Source organism: Stigmatopora nigra, chromosome 8, assembly GCF_051989575.1.
Source record: "Stigmatopora nigra isolate UIUO_SnigA chromosome 8, RoL_Snig_1.1, whole genome shotgun sequence".
NCBI classification, from domain to species: domain Eukaryota; kingdom Metazoa; phylum Chordata; class Actinopteri; order Syngnathiformes; family Syngnathidae; genus Stigmatopora; species Stigmatopora nigra.
The window spans coordinates 559,665-582,741 of NC_135515.1; the positions used below are offsets into that span (position 1 = coordinate 559,665).

The window sequence follows — 23,077 nt, forward strand, 5'->3', positions numbered from 1 at the left end:
AGCACCCCCCCCCCCAAAAAAAAAGAGCAAAGCGGGCAATTTGCATTGAGGCCGCATTAGCGGCCAAGTGGAAAGCTTTTGCCAAGTCACCCCAAACAGATGCGCGCACGCGCCCGTTGCCTTTTGTCGCCGGCAGGAGAGCTTCCCCAAAAAAGGGTCCGGCTCAGATCTATGGTGGGCTTCCCGGGCGGCACAATCAAAGGCCTCATTCAAAAGCAAATTGCGCAACATCAGTGGATTACAAGACCCAAGGCAGGTCAACGGGAGGAGACCGCCGCTCACGGCGGGGGGAGGCGCTCGGGGTAACCCCCCCACCACCCCCGAATGTAGGCCGTGGTTTGGCTCCAGCACCCCCCCGCCACCACACCAAAACAATGACAATCAACCATGACGTCCACTTTAAAAAAACCTTTACTTAAAATATCAACATTTTCTCAGCACGTATAAATAATGATTTAAGATTGATTTCAATTTTTTTTTTTACAAAAATAATACATTAAGGAAGAAGCAAATCTCTCTCACACACACGCACACACTCACGCAGAATCTGGCTATGAATGTCCAAAATAGTCCAAAAAAAACCAAAAAAGAAGCATCAACCGCTAGCAACATCATGACCTAACGTATCCATGGAAATGTCTAATACTGTTGGGTGTCAAGCACCCCCTCCTCAAATTTATCTGTCAGTGGGCTCCAACTTTATCCACAAAATTCATATCAAAACACAGATGAGGAAATTAGTTTCTACTTTTGGCCTTTTTGTTTCTCCTTCCAGCAGGCAGCGTTGAGCAAAATATCAACAAAAAAGTGAACAAAAAACAAAACAAACTATTAAAAAAACGCTTGTGCGAGATATTGTCGGTGCCGTCACTCACGTAGTGCATACAGTAGGTGGTGTGACATAAAAAAAATAATAAAAATTAAAATGTTTTTTTATGCCACGGCTCATGCATAGTACATATATGTAAGGGGAAACGTGGTTGATTGTCACCTTGGGTATAACTTGACAACCAGGGTAGTTAAATTTTAAAAAATTGCATTATTGTCAGTATAACGAGACAATTGCTTTTTAAAAGGTCAATTAAAATGCATGATTTTTGGGGGAAGGGGCTTTACATCATATATTCTTTAGGTTATGAAAGTGTTACTGTTAAAAAGCTACAGTTTGATTAGCATCTTCAGCTAACGATGAGTAAAAAATGGTACCAACCAATCCTGTTCCCCACTACACGCATTTACACAACATGTCTTCTAAATTCATTTTCTCCTCTTAATATTTGCATAGTCCTCTGAAGATTGTCAACAAACCCAAAATAAAAAATAAAATAAAAAATCACAGTATATACACACGCACGCACGCACGCACGCAAGTGAGCGCCAAAGGCAAACAGGAAGACATTTTTGGGGCTGCTCATTGGCCAGATTTGTTTTCCTCCGGGAGTTTTTCAAGAAAACAATCCGCCATAGTTGCATGCTCAATAAAGTTGCTTCAATCCCAGCAAAAAAAAGGGACGCGACCCTTCTCCTTTGCTTCCCCGGGCCGACCCGTTGTCCGTCGCCACGGCGATGGGCGAGCGGGCGGGGCGGGGGGGAAAATAGAGGGCTAAATGCACGGAGGTTGCCGGGCAGCCAGGAGGTCAGGTGGGCACGCTCTCACCACGCTTGGAGAGGACACTGTCAAAAAAAAACAACAGCTAGCGTGAGACAGAAACTAGGGGAAAAGGCACAAGATGGCTGACGCCGTTTAAAGCAATCGGCTTAGAAACTTTCTACAGGTCAGGGTACAGCTCTTCGTTTTTTACTACAGTTTTACTACAAGAGGGGCGGAGTACTTTTTGCTCCACACCTGACCAAATAGATTTAAGTCCATTTGGAATTGTTTGTGGAATTTATTTGGGTGCAAACAGCTGATAAAAAGGTGACCCGTGGGGCGGCGCCATCAGCGCTAGTCAGGTGCAATAATGGAGGCTTTGTGGCTAAATAGGGAGGGTTGTAAAAAAAAAAAGAAAAAAAAAAGGGGAAAAAAAAGGTTGTGAGAAGAAGGCGGGCTCGGCCAAATAAAGTTCAGATAAGGAAATACCTGCCGGGAGGGCCCACTCAATAATTCTTACACTTTAAATCAGACATGGGCACGTTACAAATGAGAGTTGTCGCCGGCCACAGGGCTCGCGGGGGTGCTGGAGCCTATTCCAATAATATAAGAGACTATTTGTGTCCTATTGAAATGATATTTGATATATTATTTTAGCTGGATTTTCGCTCTAATTTTTTTTGTGGTATCTCCACAATCTTTTTGGCAATTGGCGCTGGTCTGGCTTAAAGCCCTCCCTTTTTGAGGCCCCTCCCCCTCATCCGTCACACAACGTGAAGCCATCAGCGCTCGGCGTGGGAAATTTAGCGTGCCAAGGTGGCGTCGTGCTTTAGCACCATACCATACTAACACAGCCTACTTCATTTGACTTATACATAAATGCTGTCAAAATGGATATTACAGAATATTGACAGCATTTTTCCTTTCAAAAAATACATCATACACTATTTCTTTTTTTAATTAATAATTCATTAATTTCACATTATTTTTATATACACAATTAAAATAGACTTAATTTTATTCAAAAATGAAATACCAAGTATATTTATCATTATTTCTTTTTAAAATGGGTTCAAACCCCCGACCCCCTGCCGTCGTCCCTCCTAGCCCACCCTCCTATCCACTGTAGCGTGACACCAAGCTTGAGAATTTGGATGAAGAGGCTCATTTCCTCACGCTATCAATCAACATGAGTTCAGCTCCAAGGAACAAGAAGTTGATTGGACAGGAAATGAACGGACGGAGGAGTACGTGCGCCTGCGTGTCTATGTGTGTGTTTACTGGACTAAAAAAAAAAAAAAAAAGTATTTACCCATGAGAGACCCCCAAGTGGCACCATCTTGTTTACTGGAGCCTCCTGTGTGAGACAACAAATCAACAAGAAATGACATTCCGAATACAGGAAATGACATCAACAACAACAAAAAACATTCATGAAGGCAAACGTAAGATAAACATGTGTTTGTGACTGACCGTCTTGCCCGCCGTCATGGAACCCAGCGTCCCGATACCGTTGGCGTCCGTCACCACCATGGCCGACGGGAAACGCGTGGGGTGCGAGTACTGCGGGGGCTCCTGTTTGTGTGGGTAAACTGCGGGAGAGCGTAAAAGTAGCTTCAGAAAAAAAGGAGCAGAAGCCAACGTCGTTTCGGGCTACTGACTGTGCGAGTGCGTGACGGCGGCCATGAAGGGTTGCTGGCTCATGTGGCCGCCGGGCGAGGCCTGCGCCAGGCTCTGTTGATGAGGACTGTGAAGTTGCTGCGAGAAGGGCACCGGCTGCAAGGCCGCCAGGCTGCCCGCCACGCTGTTGATCACCGGCACAGACTGAGATTGCGACGTGTTAAGACCTGGAGGGAATAAAAATGGAGCTGAGGTGAAAAATGGACAAAAGTGGCCGCGGGGGGGCGGGGCCTTTGTCGGGGCTTACTTTGCGCGATGGCCATGACCCCCGACAGCGGCATGATCAGGTTTTGCGTCTGCTGGTGGCCGTGATGCGAGCTGTGGATGTTGGTCAGCGTGCTGACCGGAGGGAGGCCGCCTCCCGAACCCGAAATCTGACATGCAAAAAAAGTGACATTATTAGCTGAAAAGCTCATTTAAAAGTGGTGATTGTAATCCAAAGTTGATCAAAGAAAGCTCAGTGTTGTGTCCATGTTGACTTTGTACAAATTCTTGCATAAAAGGGTGTGTGTGTGTGTGTATGGAAAGCGCACACTGGTGGAATCAAACACTGATAAGGAACAAAAGGTGCCTTTAAAAAAAACATTTTGGCTCAAAATATCAGACTTTTGGGGGGGGCGGGACAAGAAGTATTTTTGGCCCCGCCCTCATGCTCCGATAAGAGATGAACAAGCCCTGCTAAAAAACAACAATTAATATTCAATAAATATAATGGTAAGTTAGAAAAAAAAATAAAACCATTTTTGTTTATTTTTTTGTTATATATTTAGTCTCTATTGGGTTTAAATGAGGGTTTTGGCCAAAATGATGTGAAATGAGACAAAAAAAATATGTTTTTCTGGTCGAGAGGCCTGTCTACCAAGCACAAAAATTTGCCAGGACCGCCCCTGTTGACAGGTGACCCCCTCCCTCCGCCCCAGTGCTGCACCTTCCAACACTATTTCCTTGTTACAAAGCAAATATTGGAGCAGCAGAGGAAAAATGTAAAAAAAAAACATAAAGGAAGAAGACGTCACCCATCCTCCCAAACGGCGTCCAAATCAATGAGGACAGAACCTTTCTTTGTCCCACCTTAAAACGCGGGTGTCGGGACGGCCCTTATCTAATCTGTGGCGCTCGCTCACTCACCATTTTGGCGTCGGGTGACAGCAGGCCGTGGCCGGGGTCCAGGCCCCCCGGGGACACCTGCTGGAGGACCGACTGGGCGGCGTGGTGGCTCATGCCGGTGGACGACGTCACCTCGCCCGGCCCTTGACTGTAGCGCACTGAAAGACGGGAGAGGTCAAGAGGTCAGAGTTGAGCGGAAAAGCCTCGGCCGGTCGGGGACGGCAAAAAGGGCCGCGTGGAAAACCAAACACGGGGACGGCCGGCGCACTGTTTGCCGATTTCCCGAGCGTCCCGCCGCGATACGCACGGTCAACATTACCCGATGTCAAACACATTCTTATCCACACATAGACAATGTTTGCAGTCCAGATGTCCTTCTTCAATTTCGTCCTTGACCCCCCCGCCACACGTGACGGGGGGGAAAAGATTGTGCGTTTAGACGTCCAATCTATTCGGAGAGGGAAATCCCAGTAGATTGGACGCTTAATTCGGACCCTATTTAGCCGTTTAATCCAAATTCAGAAAGGGAAAATCCAAATAAAATATTCCTGTTGCTTTTTTGAACTATTTGATGCATTTTTTACAGTAATGAAAACAAAAAAGAAAACAATCTTCTGTTATTCTCAATTAAAAAGGATTTTTTCACATTTTTTCCTTCATAATTAATTCAACTATCTTTAGACTTCCTATTTTAAATGTATTGTAATATTTCCTTTTTGAAATTTGGACATACACGAGCATCAATGGCGAGTGGCAGGTGCGCCTGGCCTGTCCTGTCCCGGCTTTGCGTGTCCCGACGCAATATTTACCCGAGTGTGGGCTAATTGTGTTGACGGAGCTTAATGAAGTCATCCGTCTTGTTTTGGGGAGTCGGCGGGGAGGGCGAGGAGGGAGGGCGAGGTGGCAATCTCAATCACAAACACCTTCACTTCATTTGCTCACAACGTAGCAACCAAACACTGTCAACAAAACGCTGCTTGCTAGCTTGCTTGCTTGCTTGCCTTTCTTTTGCTCTCAAAACACTTGAAAGACTTCTTCTATTTACATTCAAATGAACAAAGTCAAATCAAAGCAACAGGAAAAAAAGGTGTGTTATCACCATTTTTGTCCAAATCCAAAGCGGTTGTCGCCCGCTGGTTGCAAGTTGTGGACGGAATTAGGGGCTCGCATCCGGTCGGGGGGGCGGGACCACCTCGGGGGCGCATTGAGAAAAGAGGAGCCGATCCAATGTGTCCCCGGAATTGGAGTTATGACTGAGCCGTAACAAAGTGGTCCAGATAAGTGTCCTTTTATGAGCGCCCTTCCATTGTCTCCCGAGCGGGGGTCAACGCTCCGATGGACTGCTTTATTGTCCCGCCGTCGTGTTTACAAGGCCGGCCCAGGGTTGCGGGACTTGGAAAGGTGGGGGGGGGGGCCTACAGACAATATGGACTTGGACAAAATGGACCACGGATGCTCTGCTGTAACAAATCACATTGAAACAAGGGCGTCATCTCTCCAGTGGACATTTTGAAGCTGCGTGTCGTCTTTGTTTGGCTGCCTGTCAAGTACTCCAACACGCTCCTCTTGTGGCCCACATATCATACCAAAAACTAAATCCCAAAGGAGGTCGTCTTAGAAGACTTGAGCCAAAATGGAGTCCATCCTGTGAGTTTTTGAGCCAGTCTTCTGGAGACTTTTTGGTGCTTCATCACTTGGCTACCAAAACTTCATGTTGCCAAGTTGAACCAACATTGACACCCCACAACAGGTGTAAGGGCCAGTCAAAGGATTCCTGATCTCGTCCATCTTTTCAGCATAGCCTTTTTTTAAATCAAGGCAAAATTTCCAAAGGAAAAGAATCCTGGGACGAGACCCACAGGTGAACTCTGGCGAGGGCGCAGCCGAGGAAAGCGTGCGGGTGTTGGGTGGGTGTTGGGTGGGTGTTGGGTGGGTGTTTGTCCGATTAGCATCTCCCGCCCGCCCTCTTCTCCAGCTCATCAGTCCTGTCTGAGGCAAAAAGAGCCCAAAAGCCCAGTGGACAGCTCCTGCTGCTCCAAGTCTGAAACCAGCCTCTCCAACCCATAAAGGTAAAAAAAACACCCCCACAAAAAAGGTGGGTGTAAAATGTGCCCCCCAACTCCCAACAGAGGAGATAAATGAACCTAGTTTGCAGTCTTCTAATACAGCAAACAATGGGGCCCCCCGCCGTGGGGGGGTGGAGTCCAAGGAGTCCCTAATCAAAGGCCCGGGAGATGTAGTAGCAAAAGGATTTTAATTGTCCATTAGGCATGCATAATACAGGCCGTGCCCCAGCAACGCAATGAGGAACCCCGCCGGGACATTATGCTCCGACACTGAAAAACAGCTGACGTCGTCGTCGTCGTCGTTGTCGGCGGGGGCGACGGGGGCGGCGGCGGGACAGCGGCGGGACAGCGGCGGGACGCCTTGTAAGCGGCCAGCTGAGAGCCGGGGGCCCGACGCTGAGGTCAACGCGTGGTCAGGTGAGTAAAGTTTAGGGAGGGAAGGAGGGAGGGAGAAGTTCTCTTGCAAATTCCTGCCTGCTTTGGAGAAAGTTTTAGGAATGAGGTGGTCCTGGTCGGGATTCAAAATGGTCTCCCCAGGCTTGCCTTTGTTGCTTTTCCTTGGCTTCTCCGGCATGCTAAGCTAGGGTGGCTAGTTGAAGCCTCTAAGGCACGTGGGTCAAAGGCCATCCCCTCTTTTGGCTCAGCCAAGATTGAAGAAGGTAAATAACGTTGTCGACGAGCGCTTAATCCAGAGGTAAAAGAGCAAAGCCCGGCAAGGCAAACAGTTTTGTTTTCTCTCATGTTGAGACACGAGTGGACACAATGGGCCGCCGACGTTTTATGACGGCTGAGCGATGGCGAGGAGGATAACGTTATCGGCTTTGTTGCCGCGTCGTATACGCGGCGAGGAGACCCGGTCAACGGCGATGGGCCGCTAGGTAAACGGCCACGTCGGAGGTGAAGCGGTGGCCTTTCCGCCGGCGCTGTCTGGTGGGCCAAGTTGACCCCGGCGCGACCCCGGCGCGACCCCGAGCGACGCGGGACGCCCGGCGCTGACTTTGTGGTGGAGATTGCGGGCCACAATGGCGATTGTTCTCGGGGTGTTGTCCGAGATTGGAATGACAATGGAATTTGCTCAGCTCCGCTCACGTCCAGCGCTCGTCCGTCTTCCTCTCGCTCCGCCAAGGCCTCGTCAAACAAGCCGGAGAGCTTCCCGCTCCACCATTCCCCGCGTTGACTTGTTGAACGGGCCGCTTGGGCACGAGGAAAGCTCATTCCCTTCCATTTACGGGCCTACCGACAACGTGACCTACTGACATTTGACATCTCATCATATCGGAAGACTGGCTAGCATGTCCAAAGGTTGCCTAGCTTGTCTGAAAAGTGGCTAGCACGGCTGAAGAGTAGCTAGCATGTCCGACTGAAGGTTGGCTAGCATGTCCAAAGATGGGTTAGCATTTCCAGCTAACAGGGCTAAGGTTCAATCTGTGGTGGGCTATGATACTGTGTGTACCCCCCATGATTATTTCTGCCGGAGGTCAACTAAAAATAATAATAATAATAATGAGAAGAGGTGATCTTACTCGGTGGCGAAGCGCTGCCCTGCGGGTGATGCGGCGAGCCGTGGGAGAGCAGCGGGTTGATGCCGTGCGTGGTGGGGGTGCTGTAGGCGTCCATGGCCAGTTTCTGTCGGAAGGCCTCCTCCTTGCGCCGGTTAGCGAACCAGTTGTAGACGCGCACCTCCGTCACCAGGTTGGAACCCAGACCCTGAGCTTTGGACGGCGACACGCCCCTCTGAAGGCACTCGGCTCTAGGGGACCACAAACAACGACCACATTTCAAGCCTCCATTTTGGATCTTTTCCTATGGATTGGACCGACCTGTTGCACTCCTCCACCAGCGACTCTCTCTCCTCCTTGCTGGGGTTCTTCTGCCTCTCGTAGGCCTGGTAGAGGATCTGCTGCGAGGCGGGTCCCCACTTGAAGCGGTTGCGTCTCATTTTCTTGGAGGACGGCTCGCCGCCGACGTCGTCCCCGCCGCCGCCCGCCGGACCCACGCCTTGCCCGGACGTGTTGAACTCCGGGAAGAAAAAGGCCGGGTCCTGGTTGCTTTTGTCCGCCATGTTGCCGGCGGGACCTTGCGGCGCCTGGTTGAACTCTGAGGAAATAACCACACACACACATGTTATGATGGGTTTGCGCAATGTTTGTCCAGGAAGAGAGGGAGACATTCCCAGAGGAAAACAACGCAACCTGTGATGGGATAGGACGCCATTTTGGAGAAACAAAATGGAAACTTTGTTTTTTTTTTGGTTGGACTTACGTCTGAGGATCTCCCGTTGCTTGCGCACGTACCACGTGTAGAGGGCGGCTCGCTTCTGGGTCTTCATGGGGGTGCCCTTGTTGAGGTGCTGGGACAGGTGCGACTGGTTGAGGCCCGTGATGTCCACCACTTCCCGTTGCGGGATGTTGTGCTGCTGCATGTAACCTTTGATCATACGGGCCGCTCGCCACGGATCCTCTCTGCGCAAAACCCCCCAAATACAAACAACAACATTAAAAAAATGCACACGCGTCACTAAACTTTTCTTTTTTTTTACCAGCATTCAAACTCTTTGTCGACGTTTTTGTTAGCGTGTTTGTATCCAGTGACCCCGTTTTGGAGGAGCGGTATCCCTTTAAGAAACTAAATGAGGCCGCGCTATCAGCTTGTAAATGTTTTCAAAAGGTGCGTTCAAGTGCCGCTTGGGAAACTTTGGACTCGGAAAGCTACAGGGGAAAATGTCGCCCCCGACTGAGGAAATGTCCAAAGGAAAATGCAGTCGTGGTTTTAAGCACGAAAATAATCGCGATAATAATCACAATAAAGTGTTGGAAAGGAATTTGCCAGGGCGTTCGCCAGCCATTTTGTCAAATCAGAGGTTTCGTGCGTGAACTAGCTAAAACAAGAGGTTAAGTGCAAGTGCATTTATTTTTGTTACAATTATCATGAACTAAACTTACTTAAAAAAAACATACTGTTGTGTATATGTATATATATGTTTTTTTTAAACTAAGTTTAGCTCATGATTTTAATATATATATATATATATATATATATATATATATATATATATATATATATATATATATATATATATATATATATATATATATATATATATATATATATATATATATATATATATATATATATATATATATATATATATATATATATATATATATATATATATATATATATATATATATATATATATATATATATATATATATATATATATATATATATATATATATATATATATATATATATATATATATATATATACACACTTAAACTTTTAGCTCGCTCACACAAATTTGTGAAGAGCTTTATAACGTTGATAGGTGGACATTACTCATCATTTGGTAGGCCAATGTGATTTCTTTTAATTCCAATTACAATTGTTTCTTGTCATTAATATTTATGTTGAAAATATTTTTCTGAAGAAACACACAATTGAAAAAAACGTCATTTAAAAACTAAAATCACTACACTTAAAACAGAAACACACTTTGATAAAGGCCTGTCTTAACACTCGAATTTAATTCACCCAATTAATTCAAACCGTTACGAATGGCTATGAAAGCTAATCTTTTAATGCCATTGGCAGCCCTTGACGTCCAATGCAATGTTCGTTCAAACGATTTCCCTCTACAAAATGAACGACTTGGACTAATTGATTTATTAATGAGGTGAGCACTTGATTTTGTTAGTTAATAACGAAAAAATAACCAGAGGCGCGTGTGTGTGTTTGTTTTGAGAACGTGTGCCTGCCTGCCTGCCTGCCTGCAGTGCAAGTGTGAGACTTGTTAGTTTATAACTTTTTTTTTTGACAATGAATAACCAGATGTCCATTGAAGCCTAATCGCCACACTGTGTGTCTTCCAGTTGATGATTTATAGAATAAAATTAATAATAACTCTACGCGCTTGCTCCACGTGGCTTTTAGTTGGTCTTTGGTGGCCTGATGCTCGTACAACTGCTGCCGGCTGGGATTACATTTTTACTCGACGTCAAATTTCATTTAAGTGTCTTTTTTTATACATATTTTAACATTTTTTACTTTAAATAAATATTTGGTTGTCGCGTGAGAAGGTAAGCCAATTATTATTTCATTAACGCTCGAACGGCAGAGTACGTAATAATAGTTGTAAATATAGTTCACATTTTTAACACTAGGAGGGCTTTTCGTCATAAATATCGAGCTGGAAAAGCATTTTGCGTTTATTATAGTGTAAATAATTCGATTATAATATTAATTTATTAGGTACTGTTTCTTCATTTTTATTTTTAATGTTTAGTGATAACAAATGTGTTATAAGGTCGTTTAGTGGTGCTTAATCTAAATGTGACAGTGTTTGACAATTTAATATATTGCAAGGCATTTTTTAAACACAAAATGTGCAAAACAGGCACGTTGACTCAAATAAAGTGTGTTGTTAATGTATAATGACTGCTGTTAAAGTAGTTGATATGTGAAAATTAGTATAATATGTTGTCAACTATGACAAGTTAATATCGGCTTTAATTTAGAAAGGAAAAATGTTCAAATGACAATGAAAACCAATTTGTGCAACTCCAAAATAAGTTTTTCCTTGACTTTTTTTTATCTGAAACGAATGTATATTTTCTATTTTATTGCAGTATTTGGAGTAGCAGTTTTTTTTAAAATTAAAAGTTGAAGCTTTGAATTCCTATTTAATTTTGAGCAGAGACTTGGCCTCCATTTTGTCTCCATTTCATTTCGACATTTGTTTCTGCATTAAAACCATAGTGGAGCTGACCTACATGTTCCAAATATTAAAAATTGAAGTTCAACTAAAGTCCTGCCATTGACGTCACTAGCCGTCCAAGCTATTTCAAGGATCGATCAGCATTTAGTGAAACTCACGGCCTGCCCTTGACGTCTACGAGTGCCCTATCAAAATCGTTTAAACCGACAGTTTCTGACAGCAATTCTCAAAGTTAATAATAAAAATAATTTTGTTTTTTTACTCACGCCAGCATGCGTTCGACTTCGGCTCGTTGCTCGGCGGCCTCCTCGGTGTTGAGCGACTGGAGCTCCTTGAGGATGGGCGGCGTGTCGAAATCGTCGCCGTCCTCCGAGCCTTCGTCCCCGGACAACTTGGCCGCCGCAGCCGCCGTCACCGACGGCTTCCCGTGACCGTTGCTCAGCGTGTGAAAGACCGGCTTGGCGTCGCACTCCTCGTGGTGCTGTTGCCGGTGGTGAGTGCTTTTATGCCGGGGGGACGGCGGCGGCTGGAGCCGCTCCAGTTTCACTCCGAAACCCAGAGCCGAGTTGGGGTCCATGTCGTCCAGAGCCTGGATCAGAACCTCCCTAGTCAGCCCGGAGTCCAGCAGGGCGCTCAGGAGCTCCTGCTGCAGGGACGTCAGCTTGGAGACCATGTTGGAGAACATTAAAAAATGTAATAATAATAACGAAGAGGGGATGGGAAAGGATTAAAAAAAAAAAAAAAGGAAAAAAAAAGTTCCGCTGGAGCTCCGTCCGACTGACACCTGTTTGAGGGCGAGGCGGATGGATCTACTTTGCCATGATGCCCCTGCCTGGCTCGGGGATATAAAAGATGCTAATGAGTGGGCCGGCTGATGGAGGCCTTCTATGTAAATGCGAGACGAGAAGAAGTGCAAAGGAGGGGGGGACACGAAAAATAAAGAAGGAAAAGAAAAGGAGGAGGAGAAGGAGAAGGAGGAGGCAGAGGAGGCGGAGGAGGCCTAAACTCGGGGCTGAGGTGTTTACACGCGGAGGCTGCGGCTGCTTTTATTGGTTCCGCTTATCAGAAAGACTCGGATTGGACTTTGGACGGCTTATATGAGCCGTAAAAAACGAGAAGAGAGACCGAACGAGCGAGCCAGCGAATACGGACGAGAGCCGTAAATAAAGAAGGGAAAAGGAAAGAGAGAGAGAGAAAGAGTGGCCGCCGCCGAGAAACAACTCAAAAACTTCCAATAAGGGAAAAAGAAAGTGTTTGGGAAAAAACAACAACATATAGAATAGAGATGAACGATTAAATGGCCTGAATTGAGATATTCAAGGCAAGTCATTCTAGTTGAATTCTGATTTTTAACCCTATAAAGAGCAAGTGACTAAGATGTTAAGGCATGGGTGGCCATTGACGTCTCTCCACGTCCAATCCATTTTTTTACTGGGAGCTTAAAAAAATCCTACTTCCTCAGTTTTTATCGAGAAAATATATATAATTCATGTATAAATTTGAGCATGTAGGGTTCATCAGTTGCCATTGACGGCCTCGGACGTCCAATCCATTCTGACCATGAACATTCTTACATTCTGGTTGTAGTATCAAAATGGATGATCGTTAGTAGTACTGCTTTCTTGTGAATAAATGAGCCACCTTTCATGTAAACATCAGATCATAAATGGGGCACGACATTGAAGGGGAGGAGTCAAAAAATGGGTTTATCATCCTACGCCATCAAAAACCTGACAAGATCTTCTCTTATCTGCTTCTATTGTTGTTATTGTTCAATAAAGTTGCAGATGCACACTTGAGCTGCCCTTCGCTCGGTGATAAACAATAATGCAGTAAAGCTACGTCCGAACACATTTTTTATTTCCGATCCCTCGTTTATTTTTAATGGGTTTAAACTGGGCATTTTGAGTTCAGCACATCAAGTGTAGTACTGCGCCACACCGTAGGGGGCAGTGTCAAGTTCCATAGCAGCGTGATTCACGTTATTTCCAATTGTGTAAACAATCAATCAAGCATCAAAATAGCTCAGTTGTCGATTAATTGCGGCAAAATACATCTTATATTAATTTAAGCGTCTGTGAGATTAGCATGAAGGGTAACTGTTGAAAATGAAGAAAATCATGTCCAAAAAAGATAAAACTAATCAAAGTCAAATGGCAAAAATATAGAGCAATAAGTTTCTTTTTAGATAAAAAAAAACCCTCAACTCAAACAAAGCTGACTTTGTTTTTGTTTGTTTTTTTACTAGGAACTCATCCAAAACGGACAGAGTGGGCGTCTATCGGCGTCCAATGAGCCGACATGGGGATGACCCGCACGTTGACACGTTCTCCGGTCTCGGCCGTGTCAAAATGCGTCAACCATTAACGGCAAAAAAAATAACAAAGGTTGATCCAGTACCCACGAGAGCGTCCCGTCCTGCTTGCCAAAGGACCCCCTGGCGCACTGGAGCGCGTCTCAGAACATCCACCAGTGGAACCAGTTTGCCATTTCAACGTTTGCTCACACTCCAAAAAAAACAACAACAAAAAACACATTTAATTTCCACTTACCTGTGTGAAATTTGGCGGCCATTTTACTGAGGATGTCCCAACTGAAAAGACAGAGAAAATCCACCATTTTGGTCAGAAGACAACTATTTAGGGTAAATAAGAATGTATCATCCTAAACTAATCTCATTGACCCACATCTGGCATCATAAGCAGAGGTGGTCCGGGCTAATTTGGCATGCAGTGACAGTTTATTGACGCTAGGGGGAAAGGCAACCCCACCTCAGACAGTGTGGAGAGTGGAAATTTTTGATAGATTGCACCTTGGGCAATCGCCCAGCTTTCCCAGAGCAAAAAAACTGGCCCTGAGCATATGCCAAACCTAGTGGGGGATCGGGGATTTTATGCTGGAGTTCGATTCCCGCTGTGGGTCACGTCAGAGTGGGCATTTGGTGAAAACTTGTGCTAAAATGGATTTTATGGCCGCTCTGACTCTCGAGGGGACCAAAAGTGGCAGGGATGACCTGACTGGGACGGAACCCTCGACCCCCAAATGGCGGCGGCGGCGGCGGTCGCTCGGCTACACTTGGCTACAGATGGCTACAGATTGAGGAACTAGCGCTGAAGTGGCGTTCCGCACTGTGAGCCGGACCTTAGCCTCGACCTGAACTCTTGGGCAGGAACTGAAAAAAGGTAACCCCCCCCCCCCCCCCCCCCCCCCCAACTCCACCCATCATTTGCATTGATGCCATCAGCTGACAGTGGAGGCCCATTAATCAAGTCATTATTTACTAGTGGAGACTTGGCAATGGTTTGTAATATTTGATTTTTTAAAATTTGTTTTAGGTATATTTGACTTTTTTGACATGTATTTTATGCATTTGAATTTTATCGTGATTTTTAAACCTACTATGTATAATAAATGTGGTTTTACCTATTATTTGCTTGCTTATTTAATCTTTGCTCTTGTCAACGTCAACAAAAAAAACATTTTTGACATTTCCCATCAAAACATTTTTTTTGCCTTTGAAACCGTTTTTTTGCATCAAAATTCCCCACATTGCTTTTTGTGTGTATTTAAACGACTTTGGTTGCTCAGTCAGTCAGTCAAGCCGTCACGCTAGCGAGGGAGTGGCAGATTCCCGACGACAGCAAACGCCTCGTAAAAGTCCCTGATAAGAGCGGGTCGTCGTCGAGATGGCACAAAAAGCCAATTAATCATGCAAATAGCGCGGCGGCCATCTTGTCAGGGAACCATTGGAGAGTGGTGATTGCGTCGCGGCCTTCCAGAGCGACTTTGATCCCAGATTTAATCAAGTGGTCAATGGCCATGATACAACACAGAACAGATAGACCTAAATATATGTGTTTACATTTTTTTTTCTTGGTACCCCTCCCGATTCCTAAACATGACCCAGCGCCGATCCCCGGTTCCGCCCGAGGCCAAACGTGCACGCGCTGATCGGAATCGGGCCCGAGAATTGAAAGTCACTGGGCACTGTTTACTCTGGACAAAGTTTGTACGCGTGAGCGAGGCCGAGAAATCAACGACTTCCTGCTCTTTTCTTTCCCTAAATGCAGTCCCGTCTTTGAAGTATATGAATCACAACCATGAAAAGAGAATGAGTCAATGGACTAGTGGTTCATAGTTTGGGATAATGAAATAAAGCAAGGTTAAAAAAAAAAGAACCACTAGAATAAAGCTATATATTGTAATAGTTGAAAAAAGTGACTATTCGTTATCTATTGAGATTGGCATAGAGCAGCTGAAGCTGTCGTAAATTTACACTTTGCATATCGTGGTGTATTTGCGAAATAGGGCACAGTAGAGAACAGTACAACATGTACTACAATGATCTTTTGTTTTTGTTGAGGGGGAGGCTCGACTCTTTTGCACCCTCCAGTGGACTTTACCGGAACTACTCAAACAGTTTATGAGTCAGAAGACAAAATTTTTTTAAATACTTTTTTTTTTGCAAAGACGATTAGATAAGTCATTCATTTAGGTTATTTTTTTATCAGTTTGAAAATATATTTCTAAAATAGTATTTTAGATTGTGCTATAATTGTGGTCATTAATATAATGTTTAGGGATGTTACCATTTTTATAAGATTTGCTATTTTTAACCATGACTGCATATTTTAAATACTTTTATCATATTTTTTTTAAATAGATGATCAGTATTAATTTGTGGACTACATACGTTTTAAAATATAGGACATTCTATGACGTTACTATTGTAATAATAGGTTATGACAATGTGTTTATATGATTAAAGCGAGTCATAACTGTTTTTTCATTACTTATTTATTAAACATTTATTTATTGTTGTGATTAACATTCTAAAGAAATGACGGAGCATTATTGTCTGATGTCGCCATATTTCTTTTTAGCTCGCAATGTTTGTCCAGAACATTCCATCCGTGGCGGGCGGCTAGCTAGCTTGATGCTAATGTGGCGCGTGCGTGCCGCTGCATTAATGAGGAGGCGACGACCTTTCTCCAAAAGAAAAAAAAAGAGTTTAGGTCTAAGTCTTGCCTATTATCGCTGACTTTTTATTTGCAAAACTTTTTAAAATATATTCTTGTCCCCCCCCCCAAAAAATACTCTTAAATTCTACTTTTCGCCTAGCAACAAAAGAACGAGATATTTCTGGGCCTTTTACGAGTAGAGCTTGGAGTTTTATTTTGCACCGTAAAGTGTCCGATAGGCAGAAAAAAAGAAAAGACGGCGGACGGTAGCCGTGTGTCGACCTTTAGCGCGGAGATTATTGTTTGTGTCAGCCGTTGGTTTGACAAGAAAGACGCGGTAGCAGGTTATCTCAAGTAGTAGCCTAACCCACTCTTTCATTTTTTTTTAAATTTCATTTCCTTCTTTTCTTGTTCTGCGCCAACAGTTAATATGTAACTTGGCGGAGGAGGAATCGCCACATTTCCATTTGCAGATCGATGCTCGCTCACACGAAATTTAATGTTCATCTATACTTACTCTTCATTTGAATTTGATCCTAAAATGGAAGACGTGAACTTTAGTCCTCGTCCATCGATTTTTGGGGTATTTTTTTAGCGTGTTTATTGGAGGTGGCGACGGGACGATGAAGATCCTGGCACGGCGCCACCTAATGTACAAGCGCCGGTTATCTATTATTTCACCAGCGAAGACAAACGGCTTCACACTCGGTGGACCGAGACATGGGTCTGGTCCCGGCGAGATGCTTTCAAGCTCCGCCCACCCACCCATCCATCCGTCCGTCTGTCCGTCCTCCTCACGTTCTGCGCTCTCATCGCTCTAATCTAGTCAAGTGGTTGTTAATCTTTAATCTTACATACATTTATGTAAAAAATATATTTAGAGATAAAAGATATATTTTGTAATTAAAAAAAATCGAGACATTGCTGTGTGGTTTACGTATTCTAGATACACCAATGTCTATATCTTAAAAAAGGCAATTGGTGGTGTGTGTTAAAATCAGGTGGACAACGTCACCCCCTAACCCCCCCCCCCCCCCCCCCCCACCACCACCACCACTAGCAATAGGATCATCCATCAAGCTGACTACCTTTCCTCCAGTGGACTCTGTCCACGAGTCTCCACGCTTCTCTGCTCATCCCGAAAATGAATTCACATGCACATCTCTCAATGGCCCACCAGAACATTAAGCAACCCCCCCCCCCCCCACACACACACACACGATGCAACCAGATGGAAAAAAAAAGTCCCTCCAAAGTTGAACGGCAAAACATCAGTTTGACCTTTGACCCTACGTTCCCACAATCATCGGCCACTACTTTCCAACATTTTTCATGAAATTACTTTGTATAAATGGACTTTACGGTAAGAAACGTATAAGGCTTTTCGATAATGTCACGTTTTATCTGCCAATTTATTTGAATTTTTTAAAAATGTGTTAGCAATGAGAAGGTCATATTTGAAGGACACAAGGAAATAGCAAATGGCTTACTTTCTGGGCAATTGTTGCTATGGCTTTTAGAGACTTTTTTGTGGGTCTACTCGAGATGTTTACCAAATTTTACGTCATTAAATCAAACAGGCCTGCCCCAGGGGCTGAATTTTTCAAACTTATTAGCAAAGACAAGGTTATTCTTGAAGGACACAACAAATTGAGCAATTGTGGGCGTGGCTTCTTTTGTGTGGGGACATTTTATGTCACTAAATCAAACAGGCCTCAGGGTCAGATTTTTATTATTATTATTATTGTTTTATTTACACAATACTGTGGTGTCTTTTTCTTAACCTGTCATTTGTTGCTATGGGTTGATAGGAAGGACTTATTGGACGTGGGGACGGACGGGGGTTACGCAAGACTGGCTGCTTTGTGGAGGACAGAGAAACTATAATTGGGGGCCATTAGGCAGCTTAGCCGCGGCCAATCATGCACATCTAGTTTGTAGATTTGGAATGGCTGAGCGCTCGCTACCTGTGCTAGCTAGCCAGCCAGTCAGTGAGTGTGGGACTTACCCCTCGGTGACCCTCGGGCTCGCCGCGTAGAAACAGTCTGGTGTCCTTTGGAAGAAACCTTGACTCCAGTCAGGGACACACTGAAAAGCAATCAAATAAAAGAAGAAAATAGTGACTTTTACGGCACTCTCGGGGCAATGGCTCACCTGTCTGATAACACCTGTGAGCACATTGCATTCTTTTGCTGGACTCACAAAGAAATACAAGGCTACAATTCAATTACAAATAGAGGGATTTGATACTTTAGCTTTTCATTTCAATTTCCTTTCATGAGACCGCCATCATTTTATGGCTAGCCTTGATAGGACGGCATGCTACATACATATCTGAACATTCCATTCCATTCCATTGGATCACATATATTATTTTTTTTCCCTCCCTCTAGCCGTCATTTGTATAAGTCAAGGAAAGGAGAGCAAGCGGGTGTCCCCAAGTCAAACAATAAGACTGCTTTGTTATCTACGCCCAAACCTTTATGGAGCGTGGCCTCGTCACCCCGTCGCATCAAAAACGGTGGCGGCCTTATCGTAATCACATGATTTTGTACTAACGCAAATGCTAAAAACCCATCGATTTGAGCTCATTTTTCCCAAACGAGATGGCAAATTTGCAGCTTCCGATTTGAATTAACGACCCAAATGTGTCATTTTGGACGACGGCGCTTATCTTAGCTGTCCTATCGCGCGGCGGCTAGCTTGCGTGTGATCTTGTGCAATAAGGCCATAAAGCTTTACGACACCATCGGGCTTCGACCTGGCGACCTATCGCCCATTGGTGGAAATCCACTTGGGAACGACGGGGACTTTTCATTTCTCTTTTTGTCACTTGATCTCGAGTGTGGTGAAGGAACGCCGTCCGTCCCATTAATGGCCTAATGGCATGTGAGTGATAACGCACCTGAACCAAACTGCAGGGGGTGACTGAGCACCGCGCACATTTGCTCCACGGTGCGGCCAGGCAAACCCGCTGGGGAGGGAGGGGGGCCGTCGTTTATGGAGCTTGGCTCGCCCCCGCCGACTGGGCGTCCTACACACAAGGACAAAAAAGGGTTAGCCGGACACACAATCGTGCTAATGCGCCTATTTTTATTTCTATGTGAAAAACTCAAACACGATATGGCTATATGGCTATGATAGAAAACTTGACTGGCTAACTTGGACCCTACAGACAACAATAAGTTTGCAAATTAATGATACATAGATTGAGATGTCCACCACCAAGTCAATTGGTTTTGGTTTAGGCCTATTTTTCATTTCATTGCTGAGCAATACCTTGATCTTGGCCATTTCAAATGTGTGCTACAATTTTATGCTTACATGCCAACTCAAAAGTTATGGGGTTAAATTCTAATGACGTTTGAATTAGCAAAATGTCACTTGCCTTATGAATTGTTGACTGAGAGTGTCTGCCATACATTTGATAGGCTTTGGCAGCAGTTCCAATGGGTCTTAAAAAACACTTGGTTGCAAATACACTGGATGGATCGGAAAAATAAAGGGCATTATTTAGGATATTTTGAAAAAAGGAGAAATAATTCTTCAGTTTAAAAATGGAACTAATGAACGTTTTACTCACATGTGGCAGCATTGTTGTCCAATCAGAACTGGCCTTGAATGTTTACAGTTTGTGTATTGCATCAATCATTCCATTAGTTAAGCATTTAGATATGATTAAGCCTCTAAAGTTTTTTTCTTAACTAACCTTTCAAATAGCAGGGAGCATGATTGCCCTCTTGTGGTGATTTAGCACTAGAACAATAACAAAAATGATTCATCAATTTGTGAGAAGCAATATCTTGTTGTATACTAATAGTATCATAAAATAATTTGTGAGAATTGAAGTCTTATTTCTTGACTAAATAAACATTTTAAAAATTAGAGCATACATATTTATAAATGACATTAAAGGTATTTAGAATTTCTATTGTATTTTTTCCCAACAAAGCCAGTTCATTAGTTTTTTCCCATTAAATATCACATGATCATCACCAAATTTAAAATACAGACTTGTTACCTGCAGCAAAGAAACAAATTGAGGCCAACGATGCAATTTGTGACATTTACAAACCACACGGGTGGGCAAAGTGTCCCACCTTGACCCTCCCCACGACTCATTAGTCATGCTTTGGATGGAATATTATAATGGAAATGATAATTTTGACATTTCAACTTACCGTGTTTGTGATCAACAGCTTTCAAAGCAAACAAAATATCAAAAGGTCGCTTGAATAGTCAACAATGATTCTTTATTCTTCATTTTTCCCACATTTTGGTTTTTTTAGCAACAGTTGTAAATAATGTGCCATTATTCTCAAGCCAGAGGCCTTCTAAACAACATTTTCAACAACATGCCATCCATTTAGAAAGGGAAGAAATCCCTTCAAACTCATTGCCATTGCCTGCAGTAGACCTCCAATCCATTTTTGACTGTCAAAATAGTTTGGACGTCTACTCTCCCGTCAACGGCAGCAAGGAGTTCAAAAAGAATACTAATCAGTTGAAACTTAGACTTGGTTGGCAGCGGACGGGAAATGGGAGTAAAAAAACGACAAAAAAAAGCAGAATGGCGTTAGAACACACCGACGTTAGCTAGCCTGACGTTACTAGCAGCCAAATTTTACAATGGAAACTTGTCTTTCGTTAGCATATCGAGTTAGCGTAGCGATGAAGGATAACAGAAGCGTGCTTGTGGAAAAAGTCTTATGAGTTTTTTCATAAAATAAATTTACGCTATTGATGTGCTGACATTTTTGCACAGGCCGGAAAAGTTAGAGGGAAAAATTGCAACTTTTTATCGCGTGGCATTGGGAAAAAAAGTTTTGATTGTCGGATACAATTATTTTTTTAATTAAATGAATATTACTGATTCCAGTCGTCAAATTTTAAAGAAGGAAAAGGGAAAATTCCGACAGATTACCGTCATCGAGACGCGCATAAATCTTACGACAAATACGAAAAGCAGCATCGACATAACGCAACAACGCGGAAAGAAAATAATAGCAAAAGTTGGAGCAAATTTAAGCACCTCCCCTTACGATGACTTTCCACTTTTTGAATAACAATTTGGAGCCTCCACTCAATTGACCAACTCCCATTTGAACAACATTTACCGAACTAAAAGTAAGAGTGGCATCGAAACGGCGAGCGCAGAGAAGTCGTCTTACGCGAACGGGCGTAGGAAAGAAGAGCGGTCACCCATGCAGTGCTGCATCGTTACGTTAAGTGGTCGTTATTTTTAAGAGTACGTGATGCACGAGAGCTTGGAGGAGCCAAAGCACAAAGAGAGAAAGAACAATTGGCCTCAGCCAGACTTGAAAAGCAAGATGGCCACTTGGCCCAAGTAGAAGTAGATGAAATGTTTGGTCTCGTGAGTCACGTAGCTGCCGAAGTTCCGACCCACGATGCAGTGCCAGGTGGGGTTGTATTTTTTGTCAAATTCCTGGGGGGAAAAAAATAGGTTCATGTCAACATTGAAATAAAAAGCTGCCAAATACAATACATCTTCTGTATTTTTCCACGCCAGTCTTTGCCAAACTACTACATAAACATTTTGGATCAAAAGTACGAAACAAAAAAACATTTTTCCTATCTAATTTAGATTTAAAGTTGAAATGTTATGTTTTCGTTTTAGGCCCGCCGTTTTAACTTGCCATGACGTCATTTGGAAACGCGACGTCGCGTTCTACATACGTTTCACACACTGTCAAAACATTCCATTATTTTGAAATTCAGGTGCAGTGTTCGCTTCCTTTTTGCCGAAGCAAGTGTTTTAACTAGTGTAGACAAAATGAAAACTATTTGATGGAAACTATTTGAAAGCAGAAAAATGATTAAGGGTTATTTGTGCACGTCTCGGTGGTTAATACCACAAGGAAAGGGGGGTCACAAAACCTGATGAGATGTGTAAATGTGATATTTAAATGAGGCAAAATCGGTGAGAATGGGATAGTTGCTTTGTGTGACCTTTTTGATGTAGGCAGCGATGTCCTTTTCGATGTTATACTTCTCCATGGCCTGCGTGGCGCAGTCCACGGCGTCTTGCTGCATGTCCTCGGACATGTCCGCGTTCTTGATGACGGCTTTCCTGTCAGTCATGACGGCGAGCGAGGAGGAAGAAGAAGAAGAGCTGGAGGCAGAGGGATGAAGCCTGGGTGGCGAGGAAGAATGACAGGGAGAGCAAAAGAGCCGTCAAAGGAGAGGACAGGCGTGGAAGCACAAGCTGGGCTAATTACGAAGCCTACATTCAGTCCTTCTTGTTTATCAACTTATTTTCCAACGCGTCACAAACACCACTTTGTGAAACTTGATATCGGCGGAGTGAAATGACTTGGCTAAATCAAGTCGAAAGAGAAATACATTTCATGTCGCCGTTTTGACACATTTTGGAGCCACGCGTGCCATTTTAGGTATAACGCCGAATTTAATATTCGACGGAATGCTGCCACTAAATAAAACACGAGCTTACCTTACGTTCGAGGTGAGATAAATGAAGCGTCCCAACTGCGTATTCGGGCGGAGGGCACAAGTTTGTCAAACAGCGTAGTCTTTCAAACACAATTATCTTTTTTATTTAAATTATTCTTTAACCACAACGAGCTTGTTGTAGAAAGGTACGTTTACACTACCTTCTCGCTTACGCAGATGCTCAGCTCCGCCCTCTTTGCAGGGCTTCGTCTTCCTATTGGTCAATCATCGTCTATTGGACTGCGCAGGCGGTTTTCAGCAGCCCCTCTGTGCCGGCATCTTATTTCCTCCCACAATGCAACACTCTCCAGTGACGTCAAGACTGTGGTGTACTACAAAAGCAGTCACTAACGAAAAATGACTTCATTTTGATATAATTAATGTAGATAAATGATTTCATTGTAATTTCTTGGAATATTTCTGTCACATTATTAGATATTCTACACATAGCCCCATACCTTGTTTAGCTATTTAACAGCAAGC

General features: G+C 43.9%; 2 protein-coding genes and 1 long non-coding RNA gene across 5 annotated transcripts; 1 reads left to right on the forward strand and 2 right to left on the reverse strand.

The window, feature by feature from the left end:
- Positions 1-393: 393 nt before the first annotated feature.
- Positions 394-12,173, reverse strand: hnf1ba (HNF1 homeobox Ba). Its single transcript, XM_077723150.1, has 10 exons — positions 11,429-12,173; positions 8,707-8,906; positions 8,265-8,541; positions 7,968-8,194; positions 4,400-4,536; positions 3,519-3,645; positions 3,253-3,438; positions 3,065-3,183; positions 2,904-2,948; positions 394-1,674 (listed from the first exon to the last, which is right to left on the reverse strand). Exons 1-10 carry the CDS (start codon positions 11,845-11,847, stop codon positions 1,654-1,656), a joined length of 1,758 nt encoding a protein of 585 aa, XP_077579276.1. The 5' UTR covers positions 11,848-12,173; the 3' UTR covers positions 394-1,653.
- Positions 10,272-14,359, forward strand: LOC144200822 (uncharacterized). 2 transcript variants are annotated; one of them, XR_013327201.1, is made up of 3 exons: positions 10,272-10,524; positions 11,434-12,483; positions 13,411-14,359. It is a non-coding gene; the product is annotated as an uncharacterized LOC144200822 (long non-coding RNA). The 2 variants fall into 2 exon arrangements; XR_013327202.1 differs by having other exon boundaries at positions 10,366-10,524; positions 11,434-11,655.
- Positions 14,360-20,359: 6,000 nt separating this feature from the next.
- On the reverse strand, positions 20,360-22,846 carry dynll2a (dynein, light chain, LC8-type 2a). 2 transcript variants are annotated; one of them, XM_077723212.1, is made up of 4 exons: positions 22,756-22,846; positions 22,596-22,630; positions 22,094-22,277; positions 20,360-21,569 (listed from the first exon to the last, which is right to left on the reverse strand). In XM_077723212.1, the coding sequence occupies exons 3-4, from the start codon at positions 22,223-22,225 to the stop codon at positions 21,432-21,434; spliced, it is 270 nt and encodes an 89-aa protein (XP_077579338.1). In that variant the 5' UTR covers positions 22,226-22,277; positions 22,596-22,630; positions 22,756-22,846; the 3' UTR covers positions 20,360-21,431. The 2 variants fall into 2 exon arrangements, with proteins under 2 accessions (XP_077579338.1, XP_077579337.1); XM_077723211.1 differs by having other exon boundaries at positions 22,596-22,674; positions 22,756-22,838.
- Between the last annotated feature and the right edge of the window lie 231 nt (positions 22,847-23,077).

Bases quoted from the DNA above. Each gene is read 5' to 3' on its own strand.
- hnf1ba (XM_077723150.1), bottom strand. From the start codon at position 11,847: ATGTTCTCCAACATGGTCTCCAAGCTGACGTCCCTGCAGCAGGAGCTC. The intron at 8,195-8,264 runs GTCGGTCCAATC...GTGGTCCCCTAG, and splicing joins CTGGTGGAGGAGTGCAACAG to AGCCGAGTGCCTTCAGAGGG. The intron at 3,646-4,399 runs GTGAGTGAGCGA...TTTGCATGTCAG, and splicing joins TGTCACCCGACGCCAAAATG to ATTTCGGGTTCGGGAGGCGG.
- dynll2a (XM_077723212.1), bottom strand. From the start codon at position 22,225: ATGACTGACAGGAAAGCCGTCATCAAGAACGCGGACATGTCCGAGGAC. The intron at 21,570-22,093 runs GTCACACAAAGC...TTTTCCCCCCAG, and splicing joins TCGCTGCCTACATCAAAAAG to GAATTTGACAAAAAATACAA.